At 44.2% G+C, this 19,361-nt stretch overlaps 2 protein-coding genes across 3 annotated transcripts in view; both read left to right on the top strand.

The window, feature by feature from the left end:
* The window catches only part of LOC146789330 (uncharacterized), a 55,347-nt gene extending 40,041 nt beyond the window's left edge, over window positions 1-15,306 (top strand). The window contains exon 3 of the mRNA XM_085630051.1: window positions 14,953-15,306. Coding sequence (XP_085486177.1) covers window positions 14,953-15,306 — 354 coding nt within the window. The remainder of the gene's footprint in view (window positions 1-14,952) is intronic.
* CDK14 (cyclin dependent kinase 14) overlaps window positions 1-19,361 on the top strand; it is a 2,110,677-nt gene that overhangs the window by 1,552,251 nt on the left and 539,065 nt on the right. The gene's annotated exons all lie outside the window — the stretch shown is intronic.

The following is a 19,361-nucleotide window of genomic DNA, read 5'->3' as shown; positions in this document are numbered from 1 at the left end:
ATCAGTGCCAGAGAGTGCAGTCTTGCACAGTAGAGTGTTGTAGAGTATAGCGGCATAGAGTGGTGCAGAGTAGAGTGGTGTAGAGAGCAGTGGTATAGAGTGCAGTGGTGCAGAATAGAATAGTGTCATAGAGTACAGTGACAGAGCATAATGTTGTAGAGTGGCGTAGTTTGCAGTGGTGCAGAGTAGAGTGGCGCTGAGTAGAGTGGCGAAGACTAGAATAGAGTGGCTTTGTATTCAGTGGCACAGCGTGCAGTGGCACTTAGTGTTACAGAGTAGAGTATAGTGGCATAGAGTGCAGTGGTACAGAGGAGTTGATGTAGAGTGCAGTAGCGTAGAGTGGTGCATCGTAGAGTGCAGTGGCAGAGTTCAGTGGCAGAGAGTGCAGTTTTCCAGAATAGACTATTGTAGAGTGCAGTGGTGTATAGTAGTTTGAGGTAAAGTGCATTGGTGTGGAGTGCAGTAGCGTAGAGAGCAGTGGAGTAGAGTACAGTGGTGCAGAGTAGAATAGAGTGGTGTAAAATGCAGTGGCATAGATCACAATGGCATAAAGCGCAGTGGCATAGTGTTACAAAGTAGAATATAGTGGTGTAGATTTCAGTGGTGCAGAGTAGATTGGTGTACAGTTCAGTGGCGTAGAGTGCATTGATTTTGAGCAAAGTGGTGCAGAATGCAATGGCGTAGAGTTCAGTAATGCAGAGTAGAGTGGAGTAGTGCAGAGTGGATTGCAATAGTGCCAAGTGCTGTTGCGCGGAGTGCAGATTGTTTCAGAGGAGAGTGGAGTGTTTCAGAGTAGAATACAGTGGCGTAGAGTGCAATGTAGATTAAAGTGGCCTAGAGTGGCTTTGCATAGTGTGCACTGGGGTACAGTTTAGTGGTACAGAGTAGAGTGCATTGGCGTAGAGTGCACTGTTTCACAGTAGAGTAGTATACAGTGAAGTGCTGCAGAATAGAGTAATGTAGAGTGCAGTGGTGAAGAGAGCAGTGGGGCATTGTAAAGTAGTTTGGGATCGAGTGCATTGTCATAGAGTAGGGTGGTGTAGAGTAGAGAGCAGTAGAGTGAAGTGGCGTAGAGTGCAGTGACTCAATGTGAAGTGGAGTGAAGTGTTGGAGTGTGGAGTGCTGCACAGAAGAGTGGAGTTGCAGAGAGTGGAATATACATGTCTGTTAGCACACTGCCGTTACACATCTTCAATTGAAATGACCATTACATTTGCACATACACAGATTTACTGATAAAAGTATACAGCACACAAACGATAATGTGTGGAAATGTCATCACCCAGTGTATTGATTTGTTTTCATCAGATTAAAATATTCATTTCCAATGCACTTCGGAATTACCCAAAAATGTGCTTCATTTGTGCTTTTCTAATTCTGATATGTTCTGAAATATCTTTACAGTTCATTAACAACATTTAAATGTTGTGTGATAGAAAAAAAATACAGCCTTCCTCAAGCACTCCATCCTAGCCAGCATGATTGTCACATAAATCGTCTCACTTTGAAGTCAGCAAATGAAAAGTAAACACCAAGCTCCCTGAAAGACAGAGCCTGACATTTGACATCTGCCTTTGAATATGCAGCCAATGTGGCAAGATCAGAACACGATTTGAAGGCCTTTACAGAAATTATTACTTGTTGGAGAATACAGTAAATATGTTTGGGCAAGGGAAGGGACACACTCATGCTGGACAGACTAAAACAAATAGACCCAGCAAATAGAAAGCTAGCACATTTGAGTTACAAACCAGAAAGCCAATCGTGAGCAGTGGGCGGAATGCATTCCCAGGGAAGCTCTCCGAATGTCCCCAAGATGATGTTAGCAAACGTTAGAAGGTAGGCTTCAACCTAAATGAAGAGCTTATAACCCCCACTTTTTCTGAGTGTGTTGGGAAAGGGCTGTCTCCAGGGTGGGGATAAAGTATCCCTGCAGAGAAAAGGAAATAAATCAAGCCACGTTTTCACAGAGGGTCCTATTTCTCCTACGCTGAGTTCTTCACTAAACAGTGCTCTGCACAGAGATAATCAAATCACATTCTCAGAAGTACACATTCACACCTAGACATGGCCAGCTTTCCAGGTGTAACTAAGAGAATGTTTGTGAATAGGAAAAAAGAAAAGCAAAAGTTGGTTCATGCAGAGAAGTAAGCATCATCAGTACTTTTTACTTTTTCATGAATAGGACCCAAGGACTTGAAACTGTTTCTTCATTCAAAGTCACACCCCATAAAAACGGATTTGGCTTGCCAAATGATTACTTTTCCAAGAAATGTGGACCTCCATGTTCATCTTTTTTCCCATTCTAATCAATATATTTATGGAACCTAAAAATGAGAATTTCTATCTTTCAGAGATGTTCCACAAACCTCCTTTAGCTTCCTAGGCCATTTCTCAGATATGACCTGCCCTACAGGCATGTCATGGGGTCAGGCGTGCAGAAGAGAGCAGGAAAGGAGAACCTACAGTTTTCTAACCCTAGTTACCATAACAGCAGTGGCCCTGTTTCTTCCATTCCATCGCTAGGCCTGAAGACGCATGTAACAAACAGAGCAGTAAATGCAGTTTTAAAGGGGCCGATTCCGAAACAATGTTTTAAAAGCCAAACATCTATGAGTCAGGGGCATGTGACTTTGCGATGTAGAGATTTTTGCCTGCAAGAAGATTCTCACATATCTCGAAGTGGAGTTAGTCATACAGTTTTGTTTCATGTACACTGTTTGCACTAATATGCACAGAATAGTGGATTTTCCAAACATTTCCCGTGCCCCCCGGAAGACGGCTTCACTACATTTGGCATTTCTGTCCCCGTTCATGCCCTCCGCTCTCAAGCTCTGACCGTGGAAACCACATCATACGAGCGGAATGCTCCCGTCGAATGCCCCCTCCGCAGACATGAATCCCCACCACCTGATTTTGTGAAGCAGCGCCGAGGGATTTACCCCTGCTGAATAGTTTTGGATTCCTGGAGAATTTGGGAGTGTAAGTAAAAGGTGAATAACGAAGGCAGCGTGATTAAGTTCCTCAGAACTATAATACACGGCATGTTAAAGCCTAAAAAAGACTCGAAAAACTACCAAAAATATGTCACTTCTAATTGTTATCTGAAAAGAGAGGTGGTGAAATCATACAAGTTGAAGCAATGCACGCATTTGCCTAGCAATTGTGAGCTCTGTCATGGGCTGCATGTACAGAGGCTGTTTGTCATTACATAGAAAAAATGTGTCTGACAAATATTGTGACCTGAATATCGTTTACAGAAATATTTGTGTGAGATGATATTTCAGCTACAATTGTTTGCTACCATAACTAGTAGTGCTCGATGGAAGCAGGGGAAGGTTTCCCTTAAGGTTACCTCAAAGGCTTCTGCCCTCCATGCACTGGTGAAACATGTCGAGGCTCCTTGCAGAGCCTAAAGCCTGCTAGACTCACGGACTGCGCTGTTGGAGTTAACTTTCCGCTAATTGTACCTTTGTGCCGGTCTCAATAGGAGGAGGAATTTATAGTTCACAATTTCAAGTTGTAATGACAACTTTCCATGCAGTTAAGACGGAGCTCAAGCTATGATTGTAAAACCATCCGGGGTGATTTGAAAAACTTAAGAAACATAATGTAGGTTGGAAAGTAGTACAGGGAGGTAGCGTGGGTGGTAAAGTAGAACAGGGACGTAGTGTGGGTGGAAAAGCAGTAAGGCGAGGCAGTGTGGGTGGAAAAGCAGTACAGGGAGATAGTGTGGGTGGAAAAGCAGTACAGGGAGGTAGTGTGGGGGAAAAGTAGTACAAGGAGGTAGTGTGGGTGGAAAAGTAGGACAGGGACGTAGTGTGGGTGGGAAAGCAGTACAGCCAGGCAGTGTGGATGGAAAAGCAGTACAGCGAGGCAGTGTGGATGGAAAAGCAGTACAGGGAGGTAGTGTGGGTGGAAAAGCAGTATAGGGTGGTAGTGTGGGTGGAAAAGTAGTACCGGGAGGTAGTGTGGGTGAAAAGCAGTATAGGGCGGTAGTGTGGGTGGAAAAGTAGTACCAGGAGGTAGTGTAGGTGGAAAAGCAGTAAAGGGAGGTAGTGTGGGGAGAAGAGTAGTACCGGGAGGTAGTTGGGTGGAAGAGTAGTACCGGGAGGTAGTGTGGGTGGAAAAGTAGTACCAGAAGGTAATGTGGGTGCAAAAGCAGTACAGGGAGGTAGTGTGGGGGGAAAGTAGTACTGGGAGGTAGTGTGGGTGGAAAAGTAGTACCAGGAGGCAGTGTGGGTGGAAAAGCATACTAACTGCACAGAATGAATTGAAAGAATTGTTTAACAAAAAACTCTGCACACTCTTTGTGTTTGTCGAGGTTCCACTCACAGATTAGTGACAGGAACACCATATCGTACATACGATTACAATGTCCTCAAATCATGAAGGTGTGGGCAGTAATACAATATCCAGTAGAGGTGCCAGTGCCTGCAGATATACTTGTATCCTAAATGCAGATTCCTGCAGTCTATGCCCTATCTAGAGATGCACAGAGGTCAAGAAACTAGCTAAAAGAGACTGCATCATTCATATGGGGTGAACCTTGATTCATTATTTACTATTATCATTGTACATTTCTACATATCTCTGTTTCTGAATACACTTCTATACGATTCAGACTTGAATATGCTCATTGCTTTGAGTTGGCAGCTGAAGATAACAAAAATAACTCATAACCAAAATGGGTGTGTGATATGCAGAGCCACAGATTGTGTGTGATACGCTTAGCCATAAATTCTGTATGCGTATGCATAGTTAGAGATTCTGTGCGATATGTATAGGTTACAGATTCAGTGTATGAGATGCATAGTCACTGATTCTCCGTACGATATGCACCACTTGAAATGGACTTTATAAAGGACAATGGTCATGTCCCTCAGGAGATTGGTCAAACAGCTTTAGGATAAAGGAAGTGCTTTGTAATCTGTCTGTTGTGCATTTTAGCAGAGTAGACTGGGAACCACAAGCAGGATGGTGCAAAACCCTGAAGATGTAAATCCCTGTTTTATTGTGTCATTTACTAAAGTAGGATAACACGTACTCCTGGCCATAAACATAATTTAGTCATGGCGCAGGAAGAAGCAGTATCAGCCTATCTCTTCGTGAGGTTCATCAGCAACTCCTGAGAGCACAGGCTGAAGCTGGAGTGGCTTGTGTGTCATGGGTTCGCGGTATGTTTCCCTAAGGAAAAGAGGATATCAGAAAATAATCTTTGTGAAAGCATTGAGGCTTACCTGGCCATTTATGTAAGAGACAAAGAAAAAAACACAGGGAACCAACAACCTGGAGAGACTGGATATATGCATAACATCCCTGTGTTGAAAATGTTGCAAAGTCGCCCGCTTTCACTGGCTTAGCATATCTCATATTCCGGGAGGCCAGAAGCAGTGCATCTTCTTAGTTCTTCTACAGGTTGCAGAAAGTCATTGTCCTTGTGGTTGGGATATGACTGCTGCTGTTCTACAAGGTTTGAAATGGAGATACCTTGGATAAATGTTGAGACCCTCCTCTTCTTCCAGGAAATTGACCAGATATGGCAAGCTCCTAAATGGTGTACTCACCAGCATTAAGGCTTGGAGTAGTCGAACCTGGAAAGAACGACAAATAATTGCACTTGTCCTTTGGGTGTTGGTGTAGGATAAGAGCAAACTCACGTCCTGTAGAAGTGGTGGGCTTGTATCATGGTCTGCGGAGGGGTCTTAAGAATGTAAACGCAGTCGACTGCCTGGTATGCATTGGAGGTACTTAGCTAGTCAGTAGGTGGGATGTGAGTATATGGAGGCATGTCTGCCACTTGGAGAGGATAACTATCTGGGCATCTGCTAGAAATTATTTGCATATTAAAGAATCTCAACTGACTGAAAAGGATTTATCTGGTCTTATGATAGCAGTATATGAGATGGGAGTGTATGACATACAGTGGCAATGTCTGATTCGTGGTGGCAGTACATTGGGATATGATGATCATTCACTGTCTAGCATTTGGTGGGAATGCATACCTCGCCAGATGACGGGAATTCCTAGCATGTGGTAGAGTGCCTAGGCAGATCAGCTGCTTGAGCCTGTAAGGTCTTTTCATAGACAGGAATACTTACCCTTCACTTTCCTTGTTTCCCTCTATACACTCCTGACACATTATGAGACACTGGACTATTAAAGCAGCTTCGATACTAAATTCAGGAGTCCACAAGCAAACAGAAGAGTGCAGACTTATTTGCGTAACACTTCCAGGCCACTAGATTATGTTGGATTTATTTCAACAGTGTAAGTTCTCATTCGCCGACATGGAGGGAATGTTAAAAACGGTTCTGATTTTGGAATGGATTTCAATTTGCCCTTGATACGTGATTCATATTGAATCTAGGATTACATATGTTTATGAGGTCATAAACTGAACCTAAATTATTGTCCAGAGAGAAGAAACATCTAAGAACTCCCTCAGAAAGGCTCCGTTCTGGGATCGAGTCCGCCATGGTAGTAACATCTTAGCAGAGTGGGACAGGGCGGCAGATGATGGAGCGTGACACATTGTGCCAGTGAGCCATCCTTGTCCAATTCTTTGAATTGCCTTGAATTTCGGTAACTAACAACTAGCAGCACACAGAGAACTCATTAGGTCTCTGGTACTAACCTGCTGACTTGCTGATCAAGCAAACAGCATTTCTCTGAGGGTATCACACCAATTATAGTGTTTGAGTTAGTAAGGGCAGGCGTAAGCACCATTATTCCCCTCTTGTCTCCCCCTTGTGATAGTACAACAACAAACCAAAACTGCCCTGCAGGGCACGTTTGCGGTGTATAGGGGACACACAGCCCTGCAGGGGAGTGGAAATGTAGAGCACTCTTTGGCTCATCCAGATTCTGTCCCACTCCATGATGCTGTGCTGCACCGTAAAATGTTCTGTAGTGGGACATATACCAGGGAACTAGGGTTTGCACAGCGCATCAAATGGCAACACAGCCGCAGGACCTCCCCTCCGTTCTTGGGGTACAGACCGTACACCCTTTAATCCCATTTATAACTATGTTCTTTACTCCTTTTTAATCTTAACTGGTAAAATAAAACTCCTTTAAAGAGTTTATGAGTGTAGAGTCTGCTCTGCTGCTCCCACGGTCTATGGTCCAGGCGCAGCACCGGGTGTTTTTCTTTTTTTGTTTGTTTGAGTTTTATATAGTGGGAACTCGACCCGAAGGTATCAGAGCACCGCTTTTGTTACAGATGGGCACATTCATTTTGTTAGGCACTGGGAGATTTGGTGATTTGCCCAGAATCACAGAATGTTGAGCGCCCCTGCCGAGACTCGAACCCGGTTCCCCAGCTTTCAGGTCGACCGCTCTAGCCGTTAGGCCATATCCTCTTGGGTGGTTTCTACCAGTCTATGATATTTACCTTTGCTGTAGGCCACTTTTCTAGCCGTTAGGCCATATCCTCTTGGGTGGTTTCTACCAGTCTATGACATTACCTTTGCTGTAGGCCGCTTTTCTAGCCATTTGGCCACATCTTCTTGGGTGTCCTCCACCAGCCTATGACATTTACACATCCTCTTGGGTGGCCTCCACCAGCCTATGACATTTACCTTTGCTGTAGGCCGCTTTTTTAGCCGTTAGGCCACACCCTCTTGGGTGGCCTCCACCAGTGTATGACATTTGCCTTTGCTGTAGGCCGCTTTTTCAAGTTGTTTTAGTGTTAGACTTAGCTTCAGGCCCTCTAAGATTAAAACATGGACTTTTTTCTTGCAGTGAAAATGTTGACAAAACTCTTTTCTTTCTCCTTCGTTCCTTCCTTACATAACTCTCTGGTACAGTATATTGAGGATCCTGCATCCTGAAATGGAAACTGTGCAGTGCGTTATTTAAATCCCTTCCACAATTGCCTTTGTGGAAACGCAGCCACACACACATAATCCCTCACGGGCCAGTCTAGCCTGTTCGGTGATTTCATTTTCAATAAAACATTTGTATGCAATTTTACGTGCTCTGTTTCTACTTGTAAGTTTTATTTTACCCCCGGGGCAGCCTACATTGAATGTATTGTGTTATCTGCGCGCGTATTTCAATGTTTCATGTTTTTCTTTTTCAGAGAGTACCGTTGGTGCCTCTGTGCTGCCAGCCTGGAAATGGCAGCTCCCAGCGAGATGCCACAAAGAGGCACAGAGACCAACCACAGTGATGTCAGGTGAAGTGACATCGCACTGGGAGCGCCTTTTACTTCACTGGCAACAGCACAATGGCTATTTGTAATGCTCTATAAGGCAGTTAGTACATGCGAGAATATAACAATAAGTACGCACGCACAACAGGAAATAACACAGTAAACTTTTCTTCAGTGAAACATCCATTACACCAAACTACAACACAGATGTCAAGACAAGCAATCAAAACAGAACAAAAGATTTCAAGGCAAAAACAACAAGGGTTCATTCAAATCGCTGCCAGGGTAGATGCCATGGGATCCACATGCTTGTAAATCACGTTTTCTTTTTCTGGATTTATGTGTTAGTGGTTTTACTCATTTGCTTTTCTTCTTAGATTGTCTGAAATTTGAACAAGGCACCTACAGAGGTTAATTACAGGTAGGGACAGTTACAAGAAGCAGCTCTGCTTTCAGAAATGAAAACAAAATGCTGGCAGAAGGGAAGACGGTGTAAGTGAAGCCGTGTTCAGTCACTAAACTGTACTCGGGAGTGTGGTTTTATTGATCCGCCCAGGCAAGTGCCCGCCACTGTCGCGTCTCCACTGCAACATCTGGCTTTGCTGGTTTGTAAATTCATTGTACAATGTTTGGGTCACTGACAGGGTCGGCTTTAGGGCAGTGAGACGGGTGCGGCTGCACTGGGCGCTGACCTGTGGAGGGGGCGCTGACCTCAGGGGTGCAATGTGTTTAGCAATAACTTATGATTGGAGGGATGAGGGGCACTTATGCCCGATGGTAGTGAGGGAATCCGAGGAGGAGGTCATGGGGTTGGGGGGCGCCAAAAATGATTGTCCCTCCAGGCGCCACCAACCCTAGAGCCAACCTTGGTCACTGAGTTCATGGGAAGTGGCCAACTGGAAATATGACAGCTAAATAAAAACATGTGGGAGGGAATAGTTCTATTAAATATAGCACATTTATTTGGATACAATTTCGGCAAGATGGCTCACTGCTGGTATCTTCTGTGATCTGCAAGTCATAAGTCCGAATCCTGGCAAGGAAAATGTATTGTTTCATCTTCATGAAGTCGATACATTGAATACCATTAACTTTTGTTACATTTGTATTGATATGTATGTAGAGCAAACCTATAAAGTACAGAGCACGGTGCCCTATTGGAGTGCTGGGAGAGGTCATTTACATTGTTGAATTACACAATGGCATCACAGTACACACATTTGCATCTTTAGACACAGGGACAGTAAGTGCTTTGTCCTGAATGATGTGGTTTTCAGGCAAACAAAAAGGCTGCAATTCTGAGGAGAAATACAAGGAGACTGGATAAGCCAGACAGGTGAATGGGTGCTTTAGATTTATTGGGTTTGAAACAAAACTACGTATAGTCTGCCGGAGGGGAGGTGCACGCAGATCCAGCTACTCCGTCTCATCTCCCAGCAGCGGTATGGAGGTGGTCCATATTTGGGCCCTAAGCTCCCACAATATCATCCATTCTACTTTATCCATCCAGATGACATCCCACCTGCCTAGGTCGTCGAACGCCTTCGCCTGCACAAGCAAACAAAAAAGCACCCTGTACTTTTACAAATGAGCCCAGTAGTCCTTGAACTTTCCTCTCTGAAGGCCATCCTTCAGAAGGATTTTGCCTGACTCTTTTAAAATTAGTACCCGCCCCATGGCCAATCTTCTAATTTTCCTCTATAACTACATTCTGCGTCTTCTTGCTTTCTAGAGTACAACGTGAAGCATTCGGCGCTGCCTTTACAATGTGCCCATATCTATTTACTAATTGTTTCACAGCAAAGTAAAATACATTCCAGCTTGTTGTGTTTTCTAAAGTGGGAAGGCACTTGTACTCCCTGAGGCCCTCACCGGCCAAACGGTCCTTAAGTAGAGATAGCTTCCCCTTAGAGCACTCATTCTGTTCTCTCTATGACCTCTACATATGTCAGAAATATATCCTACCACAAATTAAATGTATGGGTGGTTCACCTGGAGTTTGAAGGTAAACGGGTGGTATGAGAAAACTAGACATTCTAGAAAACACAAGGTAATGCAATGGAAAGGGAGTAGTAGAAATGTTCTCCATGAAAATGTAACAAAGGCAATCAAAGGCACGGCGTCTTGGTGAATAAAGGGTGGACCCAAGACTAATTCAGAACTCCACTATGTGTAGAATAGTCAATAAGGTTGATGTTGAGAGGTAGAATCCTTATGCTGTATGTTGGTGCAGTTAAATAAAATGCTAAACTCCACAATGCACAGTGCTGTCAACTTGAAGTATTTTGAAGTAAAACACAAGTGTTGTAGAACCACGTGCGTCTGCTGAGCATTATTACCTATTATTTGGCAGTGTCACCCCTTGGACAGAAAGAAAGGATAAAAGGGCATATTTATTTTTTCCTTTGAATGTTGAAAATAATTATATCATCTGCTTCCATAAGCAAATCATCAGGGAGGATGCCCTGAGAAGACTACTGTTCTGCACTGGAGAGGAGGCATTATCATTTGGCTGTGCTGGAGTGTAGACAGACTTTACAAGGCAGGCACCAACACATAGTGGCCACATTATACTAAAAGCATAGTGATGTGAAATAGCAGAGAACAAGAGTGCTGAAGTAGTAATGTGATGGTGCTATTGAGGTAGATGCCATTAGTAAGAAAACAATAGTCAACTAAAGTGTTACACAAAGCATCCCACTGCTGCCGGGGGTCATTAGGAAGACACCAGGTCATTTAAGGAGTGGTTTCTTACCAGCGAAGATGACAAGTCAATGAAAGTAATGCCACAACCCCCACTATGCTTCGGGAAGCCTTCACACATAGCAGAATAGGCTCATGGAGAAATACCTTTCTGCTAATCTGGTCCTCTTGTTGGCAATGAGAAGAAATAGGAGACGTGAAAAGACAGTCAGGGGTATTGTTGATGTAGTTTTATTAAGTTAAAAACAAGATTATGTTCAGTCCAACAGAGCAACAGATGTAAGATTTACATAGGTCCAGCTGTTCAATCTCAACCTCCAAAGCTTATATGAGCTTGGTTCCACATTTCGGCTCTAAATTGCCATGTTAGCAAAAATTGTGCAATACCACAGTTTCAAACCTGGATGCAGAGGATCTAAAATCGTCACTTTAGCTTCACAATAAAAGTAAATACTTAGCCACACAATATAAGTAAATACTTATCTGGATACATGCAACTTACATTGACAACCAATTCCTATATCAACATATATTGTGTACTGCTAAGGAGAAAAGATATAACAATTTTCAGAATTTTGTTCATTTTATGGTGTCTTCATAATTTGATAAGATGCACTGTTTGAAATGGCCCTTTTTGTAGGGTTACCCTGCTTTTTGCCATTTACCTTACCCTACACCTCCTCTTTTTGTGACGTCGTTTTAGTTGGCTGTAGGACTCTGAGCACTTCACCACTGCTGATCAGTGCTAACGTGCATGTGCTCTTTCCTCTAAACATGGTATAATTGGTTGACACCTGTTAGACATTTTTAATTTACTTGTAAGCCCCTTGTAAAGTGGTATACCATATACCCAGGGCCTGTAAATTAAATGCTACTAGTGGGCCTGCAGCACTAATTGTGCCACCCACACCAGTAGCCTTTCAAACCTGTCTCAGGCCTGCCACTGCAGGGCCTGTGTGTGCAGTTTACTGCCACTTTTACTTGGAATTTAAAACCACTTGCTAAGCCTTAAACTCCTCTTTTATTACACATAGGTCACCCATATGATAGGCCCTAAATAGCCTTAAGAGCAGGGAGCTGTGTAAGTAAAAGGTTGGACGAGTACTTTTATGTTTTACATGTCCTGGTAGTGACAAACATCTACATTCGTTTTTCACTACTCTGAGGCCTACTCCTCTCACAGGCTAGCATTGGGAATTCCTTAAAATACTTTAAAGCTGTAATTCCCGATTAGAAAAGAGTGGCTAAATCACAATTCATATCTTTGGAATAGTAATGATTAATCCTCTTTGGTGATAAAGTTGAATTTGCCAGTACTATTTTAGAAGTGTCACTTTTGCAAAGTGGCCATTTCTCTGCTCTTAACTTTGCTCTGTATGCCTACAGTCTATCTTCAATATATATCTCGGCTAGGTGACAGCTGCACTTAGTGCTTTCCCTCTAGACAGGACTAATCTGCATTCATGTGTATTCTGATAGCCTTCCTGGGCAGGAAGGGGGAGAGATAACTGACACTTACATCTGAATAGGCTATGTCCTGTCCCCACACATGGGGATTACCTCCCACAGATAGCCTGGCAGGCAGGACTGGGATAAAAAGGGACCTGAGACATTAAGGAGCTGCTTTGAAGTTACCCCCCTCTTTAAAGGCACATTTGTGTATAAGTACTGGGGCTCCACCCGTACCAAATCAGCACAGTACTGGACCTGGAAATAACTCTGCTCGAGTAAAGACTGCTGTGTTGTAAGGACTGCCACTTTGCCTTGATTGTTCTGAGGAACAGCTTCTCTGCTTTGCTGAGCTGCCCTGCTGCATGCTGATCTCTACCCTGCTGAGAACAAGCACTGGACCCATCTCACTTGAACCCAAGCTTGCTGGCTTGCCTCTTGTTTTCTGAAGTCTCATGGACACAAAAAACTTTCTGCAATCCTGCTGGTGCTGCTGGACTCTGTCATCTGTGAGTCCTACCATCCTACCACTGCCTGAGGTGCAAACTCCAGTCCTGTGCCTCAGATGTGGGTTCTGCAGCTGTTTTCTACAAAAACTGATGGATCGTCACTACTGCGCTGGCCAGAACGAACTCATCGCCCTTCGATGCCAACGCAGAGGCTGTTCGACAGCAGTTTCAAAACGATCTGAGTGGCTCGTCTACGACACAATGCCTTCATCTCTATGGAGTTCGAAGAAAACTTGGGAACGATCTGTGTGCATCTGGATTGACACATTGTGCTCTTGACATTGACGCTTACTCCATCCAAGGTACTTTTTCAGTGACACCTGTATGGCTCTTGTAGACGGCCTGCCCTTTATCACCGTCAGCCTGAACTTAGGATATGTACTGGTCCTTCTCAACTTCAAGTAACTTTTTGAACTCTAGTAGCTTTTAAGGACTATTTTTCCATTTATTCTTTAAAAATTCATATCTCAACTTCTACTGATTGGATTTTTCTCTGTTTTTCTAAACATGTGTGGAGTCTTTTTGTGGAGTTTTCATTGTGTTACTGTGTGTGTGTGTGTTGCACAATTAGTTACACATTGCCTCTTAAGTTATGCCTGCCTGCTCAATGCCAAGCTACCAGAGGGTGAGCACAGGTTAATTCAAGTGTGTATTTAGCTTACCCTCAGTAGGATTGTGGTCCCTACTTGGACAGACTGCAAACCTCTGCCAACTAGTGACCCAATTTCGAACTTGCACTGAATGCAAAGATATATTCTTATATAGTGGGTCACTTCATAGTCATTATTGGTTGACTATCTTTTCCTGCTACCCTTTTTAAGTTGGTAAAAAGAGGAACAATAATTTAGAGAATAGGAACTCATGTGAATGATGTGGCAAGACAAAAATAAATAAAAATGACACTAGAAATGTACATTGTTGCTACTGTCGGAAAGTAAATGCACATTTATATTTTACACATGAAATCAAACCATGCGCATATGGAAAAAATTCAAAATAAGTAGAATTGACTAACATTAATGGTAAGACAATTATCTGTTGTCAAACTCGGATCTAGTGAGGTTTCTTTTTACATTTCTAAACTATCCTTATTTTGAAGGCATTTGTTCGATATTGTTACTTAAAAAAGAGCATACATGGATCAATTTTTAGCCTCTTCAAAGATTTTATTGATGATCATAAAGCTAAACATAGGTACAAGATAAATATTTGCACAAAGATAGCAGGCCCTTCTTACCACCTCCCCCTCGCTGCTTGGAAGTATAGAGCTTTCTGTAGTTTTTTGCTCTTTCTGTGCCTGTTTCCCTAATTCTGAACCATGTGCCCCTTAACTGTTGTGTTTGTGTGCCACCAATCCATGCCCGCTTTCTTTATACTGTGAATTGGTGGCACACAAAAACAACAGTTAAGGGACTAGTGAATGTCCCTTAACTGTTGTTTTTGTGTGCCACCAATCCATGCCTGTTTTCTTTACTCTGTGCCACTTGTCCCTTACTGTAGTTTTACTGTCTCTGTGCAGAAGTGAGCCGCCCCATCTCGCCTCTTGCTTTCCTGCCGTTGCCCCTCCCACCTTTCACCTCTCCTCCTCCCTCTCGCCTCCCAGGACCCACTTAATGGAGGCTGAAAAACTGTGTGCATGGACCGTGCCAGGAACCCTGACTCTTCCACCCCGCACAGCAACAGCATACAGACCTTGCGGGCCCTGGATCCCAGGCACATCAAAAGCTGCTGATGTACATCTCCACGCACCACCAGAGGACTGTTCTCTTGCCAGCACTGCTGTTTCACCAGCAACACCGAAGCAAACAACAATGCTGGAGATGCCACAAACATAACAGCATCCAGCATGCTGACCAAGACTGCCAAGCCCAAATCCAGTGCATTATACTCAACACACAATCCCTCAGCAAACACACCATGAAGATCTGGGACACAATATCATTCCTCACCCCGGATGTCATCTTCCTCACAGAGACTGGCCAAACCGCACTTCGGTGCCAGACATTGTCATCACCACCCGAAGGCTACAAGATAGCACACAGGTACCGAACCAACAAACACAAGGTGGAATTGCCATCAACTACAAGGACACCATCCCTGTAATTGAGCATCTCCACTTCTAACTTCACAAAGACAGAAAAAAGCACCATCATAGGCACCCTTGCCTACAGGCTACCAGGACTCCTCCCCAGCTTCTGCAACGCCATCCCTGACCTCAGCGCCCCAATCTCCATCCACTCTGAACACTGCATCTTCCTAGGGGATCTTATCTTCCACATCGACGACTCCATCGGCACAAACACAACTGATCTCCTGGAAAGCATGAGCAACATCAGCCTCAAGCAACTTGTCACCGACCCTACCCACATTGCACACTCGACCCCATGTTTGCATCAAGCGACAGAGTCAAGTACAAACACATCTCACAGCTCACCTGGACTAACCACTATAGCATCCACTTCACCATCTCAGGACCTACCAACATGAGCACCATGCCCCCCCCCCCCAGCTCCATGTGCAGAAACTGGAAAAAGATATCAGAAGACCAGTGGACCACTCTCAGCTCTCACCCCCCAGACACACCATCCAACCCAGAGAAGGCTGCAAAGAATGTCTCTCAGTGGATCACAGAATAAGGCAACACAATCAACCTCCTGAAAGAAACAAAGAAGGCCCTAGCAGACCACATAGAAGCCAGCACAAACCTCAGCAAGGAGCGCTTCACCATTGTGAAGTAGTTCTCCAATCCCGCAGCCACCGAGAATGACATCACCCCTCCTAAGGACGGTCTGACACCCTGGCGGACTTCTTTCACAACAAGATTTCAGTAACCTCCAAAAACTTCAAGCCCAAACCCCCCACTGCCGACAGCATCCACCTCCTCACACCCATGAACACATACCCCAAACACCTGCTCACCCAGTGTGACCCTCATTTAACTCAAGCCACAATCTCCATAATGAACTCTGTGCATCCGGGAGCACCCACAGACCTCTGTGTATACCACATCTTCAACCTCGGGATCAAGACGATTGGTGATGTGCTCAAGAAACTCCTGAACACCTCCAGCACCTCAACTGCCTTTCCTGAGGTCTGGAAAAATGCTGAAGTGATGCCCCTCCTGATGAAACCTTCCACCAACGCAGCAGAATCGAAGAACTACCAGCCGCTCTCCCTGCTCCCCTTTCCAGTTAAGGTTCTTGAGAAGGCATTCAACCAGCAACTCACCGAACACCTGGAACACAACAACCTCCTGGACCCCTCTCAATCCAGATTCTGAGACAACCACAGCACTGAGGGAGCCCTGATTACATCCACCGATGCCCTCCTAGTCTGTGGCAAAATGGCAGCCCTCCTCCTACTGGACCGGTCAGCCACCTTCGATATTGTTTCCCATCACATCATGATCAACAGAATCCACCACATCGGAATCCAGGGAGACGCCCTCAATTGAATCATCTCATACCTCACTGCAAGAACCCAGAGAATCCATCTCCCATCTTTCACCTCGTAACCCAAAATCATCTGCGGCATCCCCCAAGGATCATACCACAGCCCCACTCTCTTCAACATGTACAAGATTACCCTGGCCAGCAGCATCAGATCGCACAGACACAACATCATCTCCTACCCCAATGACACCCAGCTCATTCTCTCGCTGTCAGAAAACCCCTCTACCACCATGGCAACTTCCACAGTTGTATGAGGAATGTCGCTGACTGGATGAAGGACAACTGCCTCAAGCTTCACTCAAACAAGACGGAAGTCCTCCTCTTTGGGAACAGCACCTCATCATGGAATGATGCATGGTTGCTTGGACAGCAAGATATCTATGAAGAAACAGGTAAATGCAGTCTCTTCTGCCTGCTTCCACACCCTATGCATGATTTGATTTAATTTGATTTAACATTTTTATAGCGCACAAATGCCAAACGGCGTCTAGGCGCTTGAGCCGGATGGAAAAAGGTTGCCACGCAATCCAGAACTGAACTTAATTTACAAACAGCCAGGTTTTTAAAGCTTTTCTGAAGGCTAGGATAGTGGGACAATTCTTTATCTCACTGGGAAGCACGTTCCAGGTTTTAACGGTTCCGGAAATTACACTTCTTCCACCCCAGCAAACTCTTTTGAATCTGGGCATTTGGAGGAGTTTGCAATGAGCCGACCTCAATTTTCTGGTTGGTGTATACCATTTCAATTGCTTTTTCAAGAAGTCAGGGCCTGCCCCATGGAGTGTCTTAAAAGTTAAACATTGTGCTTTGAATAAAATTCTCTTCTCCACCGGAAGCCAATGTAGACTTCTGTGAGACCAGCTGGAATTTTGGAATATCCAGCAGCAATCTAGCCGCTGCATCCTGAAGCCTTTGTAGCTTTTGAAGATGCTGCTTTTGGATCCCTACATAAAGCGTGTTGCCATAGTCCAGTTTGGACAATGTCAGTGCTGTCACCAGAATTTTTACTGACTCCGGTGGAATGAAGGGCGTATTTGTCTAATCATCTTCAGGTTGAAGAAAATGGAGGAAGGCAGGAAGGTGATCCGATATTTGAAGGTCAGTTTGTCATCGAAGACAATTCCTACATTTTTGGCTTTGTTTACTGGCTTGAGGATGTCACCTAGGCACATTGGCCACCATCTGGGTGTCCAGAAAGAGGAGTCGTAGCCCAATAAGAGGACTTCTGTCTTACCTCCATTAAATTTCAGGCAGTTTAGACTCATCCATTGATGTATCCTAGGCATACAAAGATTGAAACGATCTGCCATCTCTTCCATATTGGTGGAAACTGACACCACTAATTGGGAGGAATCAGCGTACGAGACCACTGAGAACCCAAATTGCCTGATGATCTTGGCCAGAGGGGAGACATACAAATTGAACAGCGTGGGGCTGAGGGCAGAGCCCTGAGGCACCCCGCACGGGAGTGAGAACTGTTCTGAGGCAAAAGCCCCCGCTTTAACTGATTGGACTCTATCAGAGAGGAAGGAGGTCAATAATTTAAGGGCCGGTCCTCTAATACCCAGTTCTGATAATCTATTGATTAAAATAGTATGGTTCACGGTATCGAAGGCCGCTGCATCACAATATCTTCAGGTGGCTCCCAGTCTACACCAGAAGGACCATCACGTAGGCCGTCATCACCAGCAGGCTGGACTAGAGCTACACACTCTACATAGGAATCCCCACACGCCTCCTGAAGAGAATACAGACAATACAAAACTCAGCAGTAAGACTCATCCTCGACCTCCTCAGATGGGCACACATCACACCCCACCTCAAGAAGCTACACTAGCTCCCATTCCAGAAGAGATGCCAATTCAATATGTTGACACATGTATACAAGTCCCTGCACAACAAAGGACCAGCATACATCAACAAATGCATGACCTTCCACCAACCGACCAGACACCTACGGTCTGCCTCCCTCTTCCTCGTAGACAACACACGGATCCATCGAAGCAACAGCAGAGGACACTCCTTCTCGCACCTGACGGCCAAAGCTTAGAACAACCTTCCCCTGCACCTCCGGACTGACTCGTCACTCTGGCAATTCAGGAAAAAACTCAAGACATGGCTGTTCAAATGAACAGATCACCAGGAAGCAGTTAGCAACTCCAGCACCTTTAGACCCTCACAGGTGATTTTCTGTGCTATATAAATATCTGATTAGTTGATGGAGTAGTTGATACTGTGCCTCTAGCATATGCTACTTTTTTGATAGATTGTACTTTCAAAGCAATCAACCAACAGGATACATTATCTTATCAGAGCCCAAATACATTGCCACTTTTAAAAATAAACCATTAATTATTTTCTGCTGTGCATTTTTGTGTTGGTCTGTATTTCTTTGTCATATTGTTTGATTTACGGTTGTCTTAAGAAATGTGGTTATAGTCAAGAAATGTTCATAGTGTTTTGCTTGCTGTCTTGTTGCATCGGTATTCACCGAGTCTTCTTTGTTCTAATGCCCATTGTTTTCAGACCTCCTTGGTGGTTGCCAGCATCCTTTGCATTTTCAACTTCATTGGAGTGCCTATTTCGGAATTTACAAAATGTAAAATTTCAGACTGACGCAAATGAACAGTATTTTCATAATAATTTGATTGCAAAATAATCCTTGCAGCTCTTCAATTTTGTTCCATACTAATGTGGTGCTTGAAAGGTTTGTCTGTAATCCTCAACATCATCATTGTTCCGGAAGTAAATATCTTTTTGGGTATAATATGCATTCATACTGTCTAAGTGTTGATTCATCAGAGCCACTACTTTTCACTTGCTTGTTCTTGACTTCTCCTTGTTGCAGTAGCGACCTAGGCCTCTGCTTCTCTTCAAAAACAGAAATCGCTACCCTTTGGTAAACTAATCTCTATTAGCCGTGCAGTAATATATTGCTAGCACAATTCTCTCTGCCTCACTTCTCCAGCAGCATGATTCTCTGATACCAATTAGTACAAAATGTACTTGCAAAAAATTCCTAACCAGTGCTTCATTTCTCCCAGACCCATTATCTACCTGGCTCCTTAACCGTTCAAGAAGAAATAATCA

Source organism: Triturus cristatus, chromosome 10, assembly GCF_964204655.1.
Source record: "Triturus cristatus chromosome 10, aTriCri1.1, whole genome shotgun sequence".
NCBI classification, from domain to species: domain Eukaryota; kingdom Metazoa; phylum Chordata; class Amphibia; order Caudata; family Salamandridae; genus Triturus; species Triturus cristatus.
Note: the sequence above shows the minus strand (reverse complement) of the source record. Positions and strands in the feature narration are given on the sequence as shown.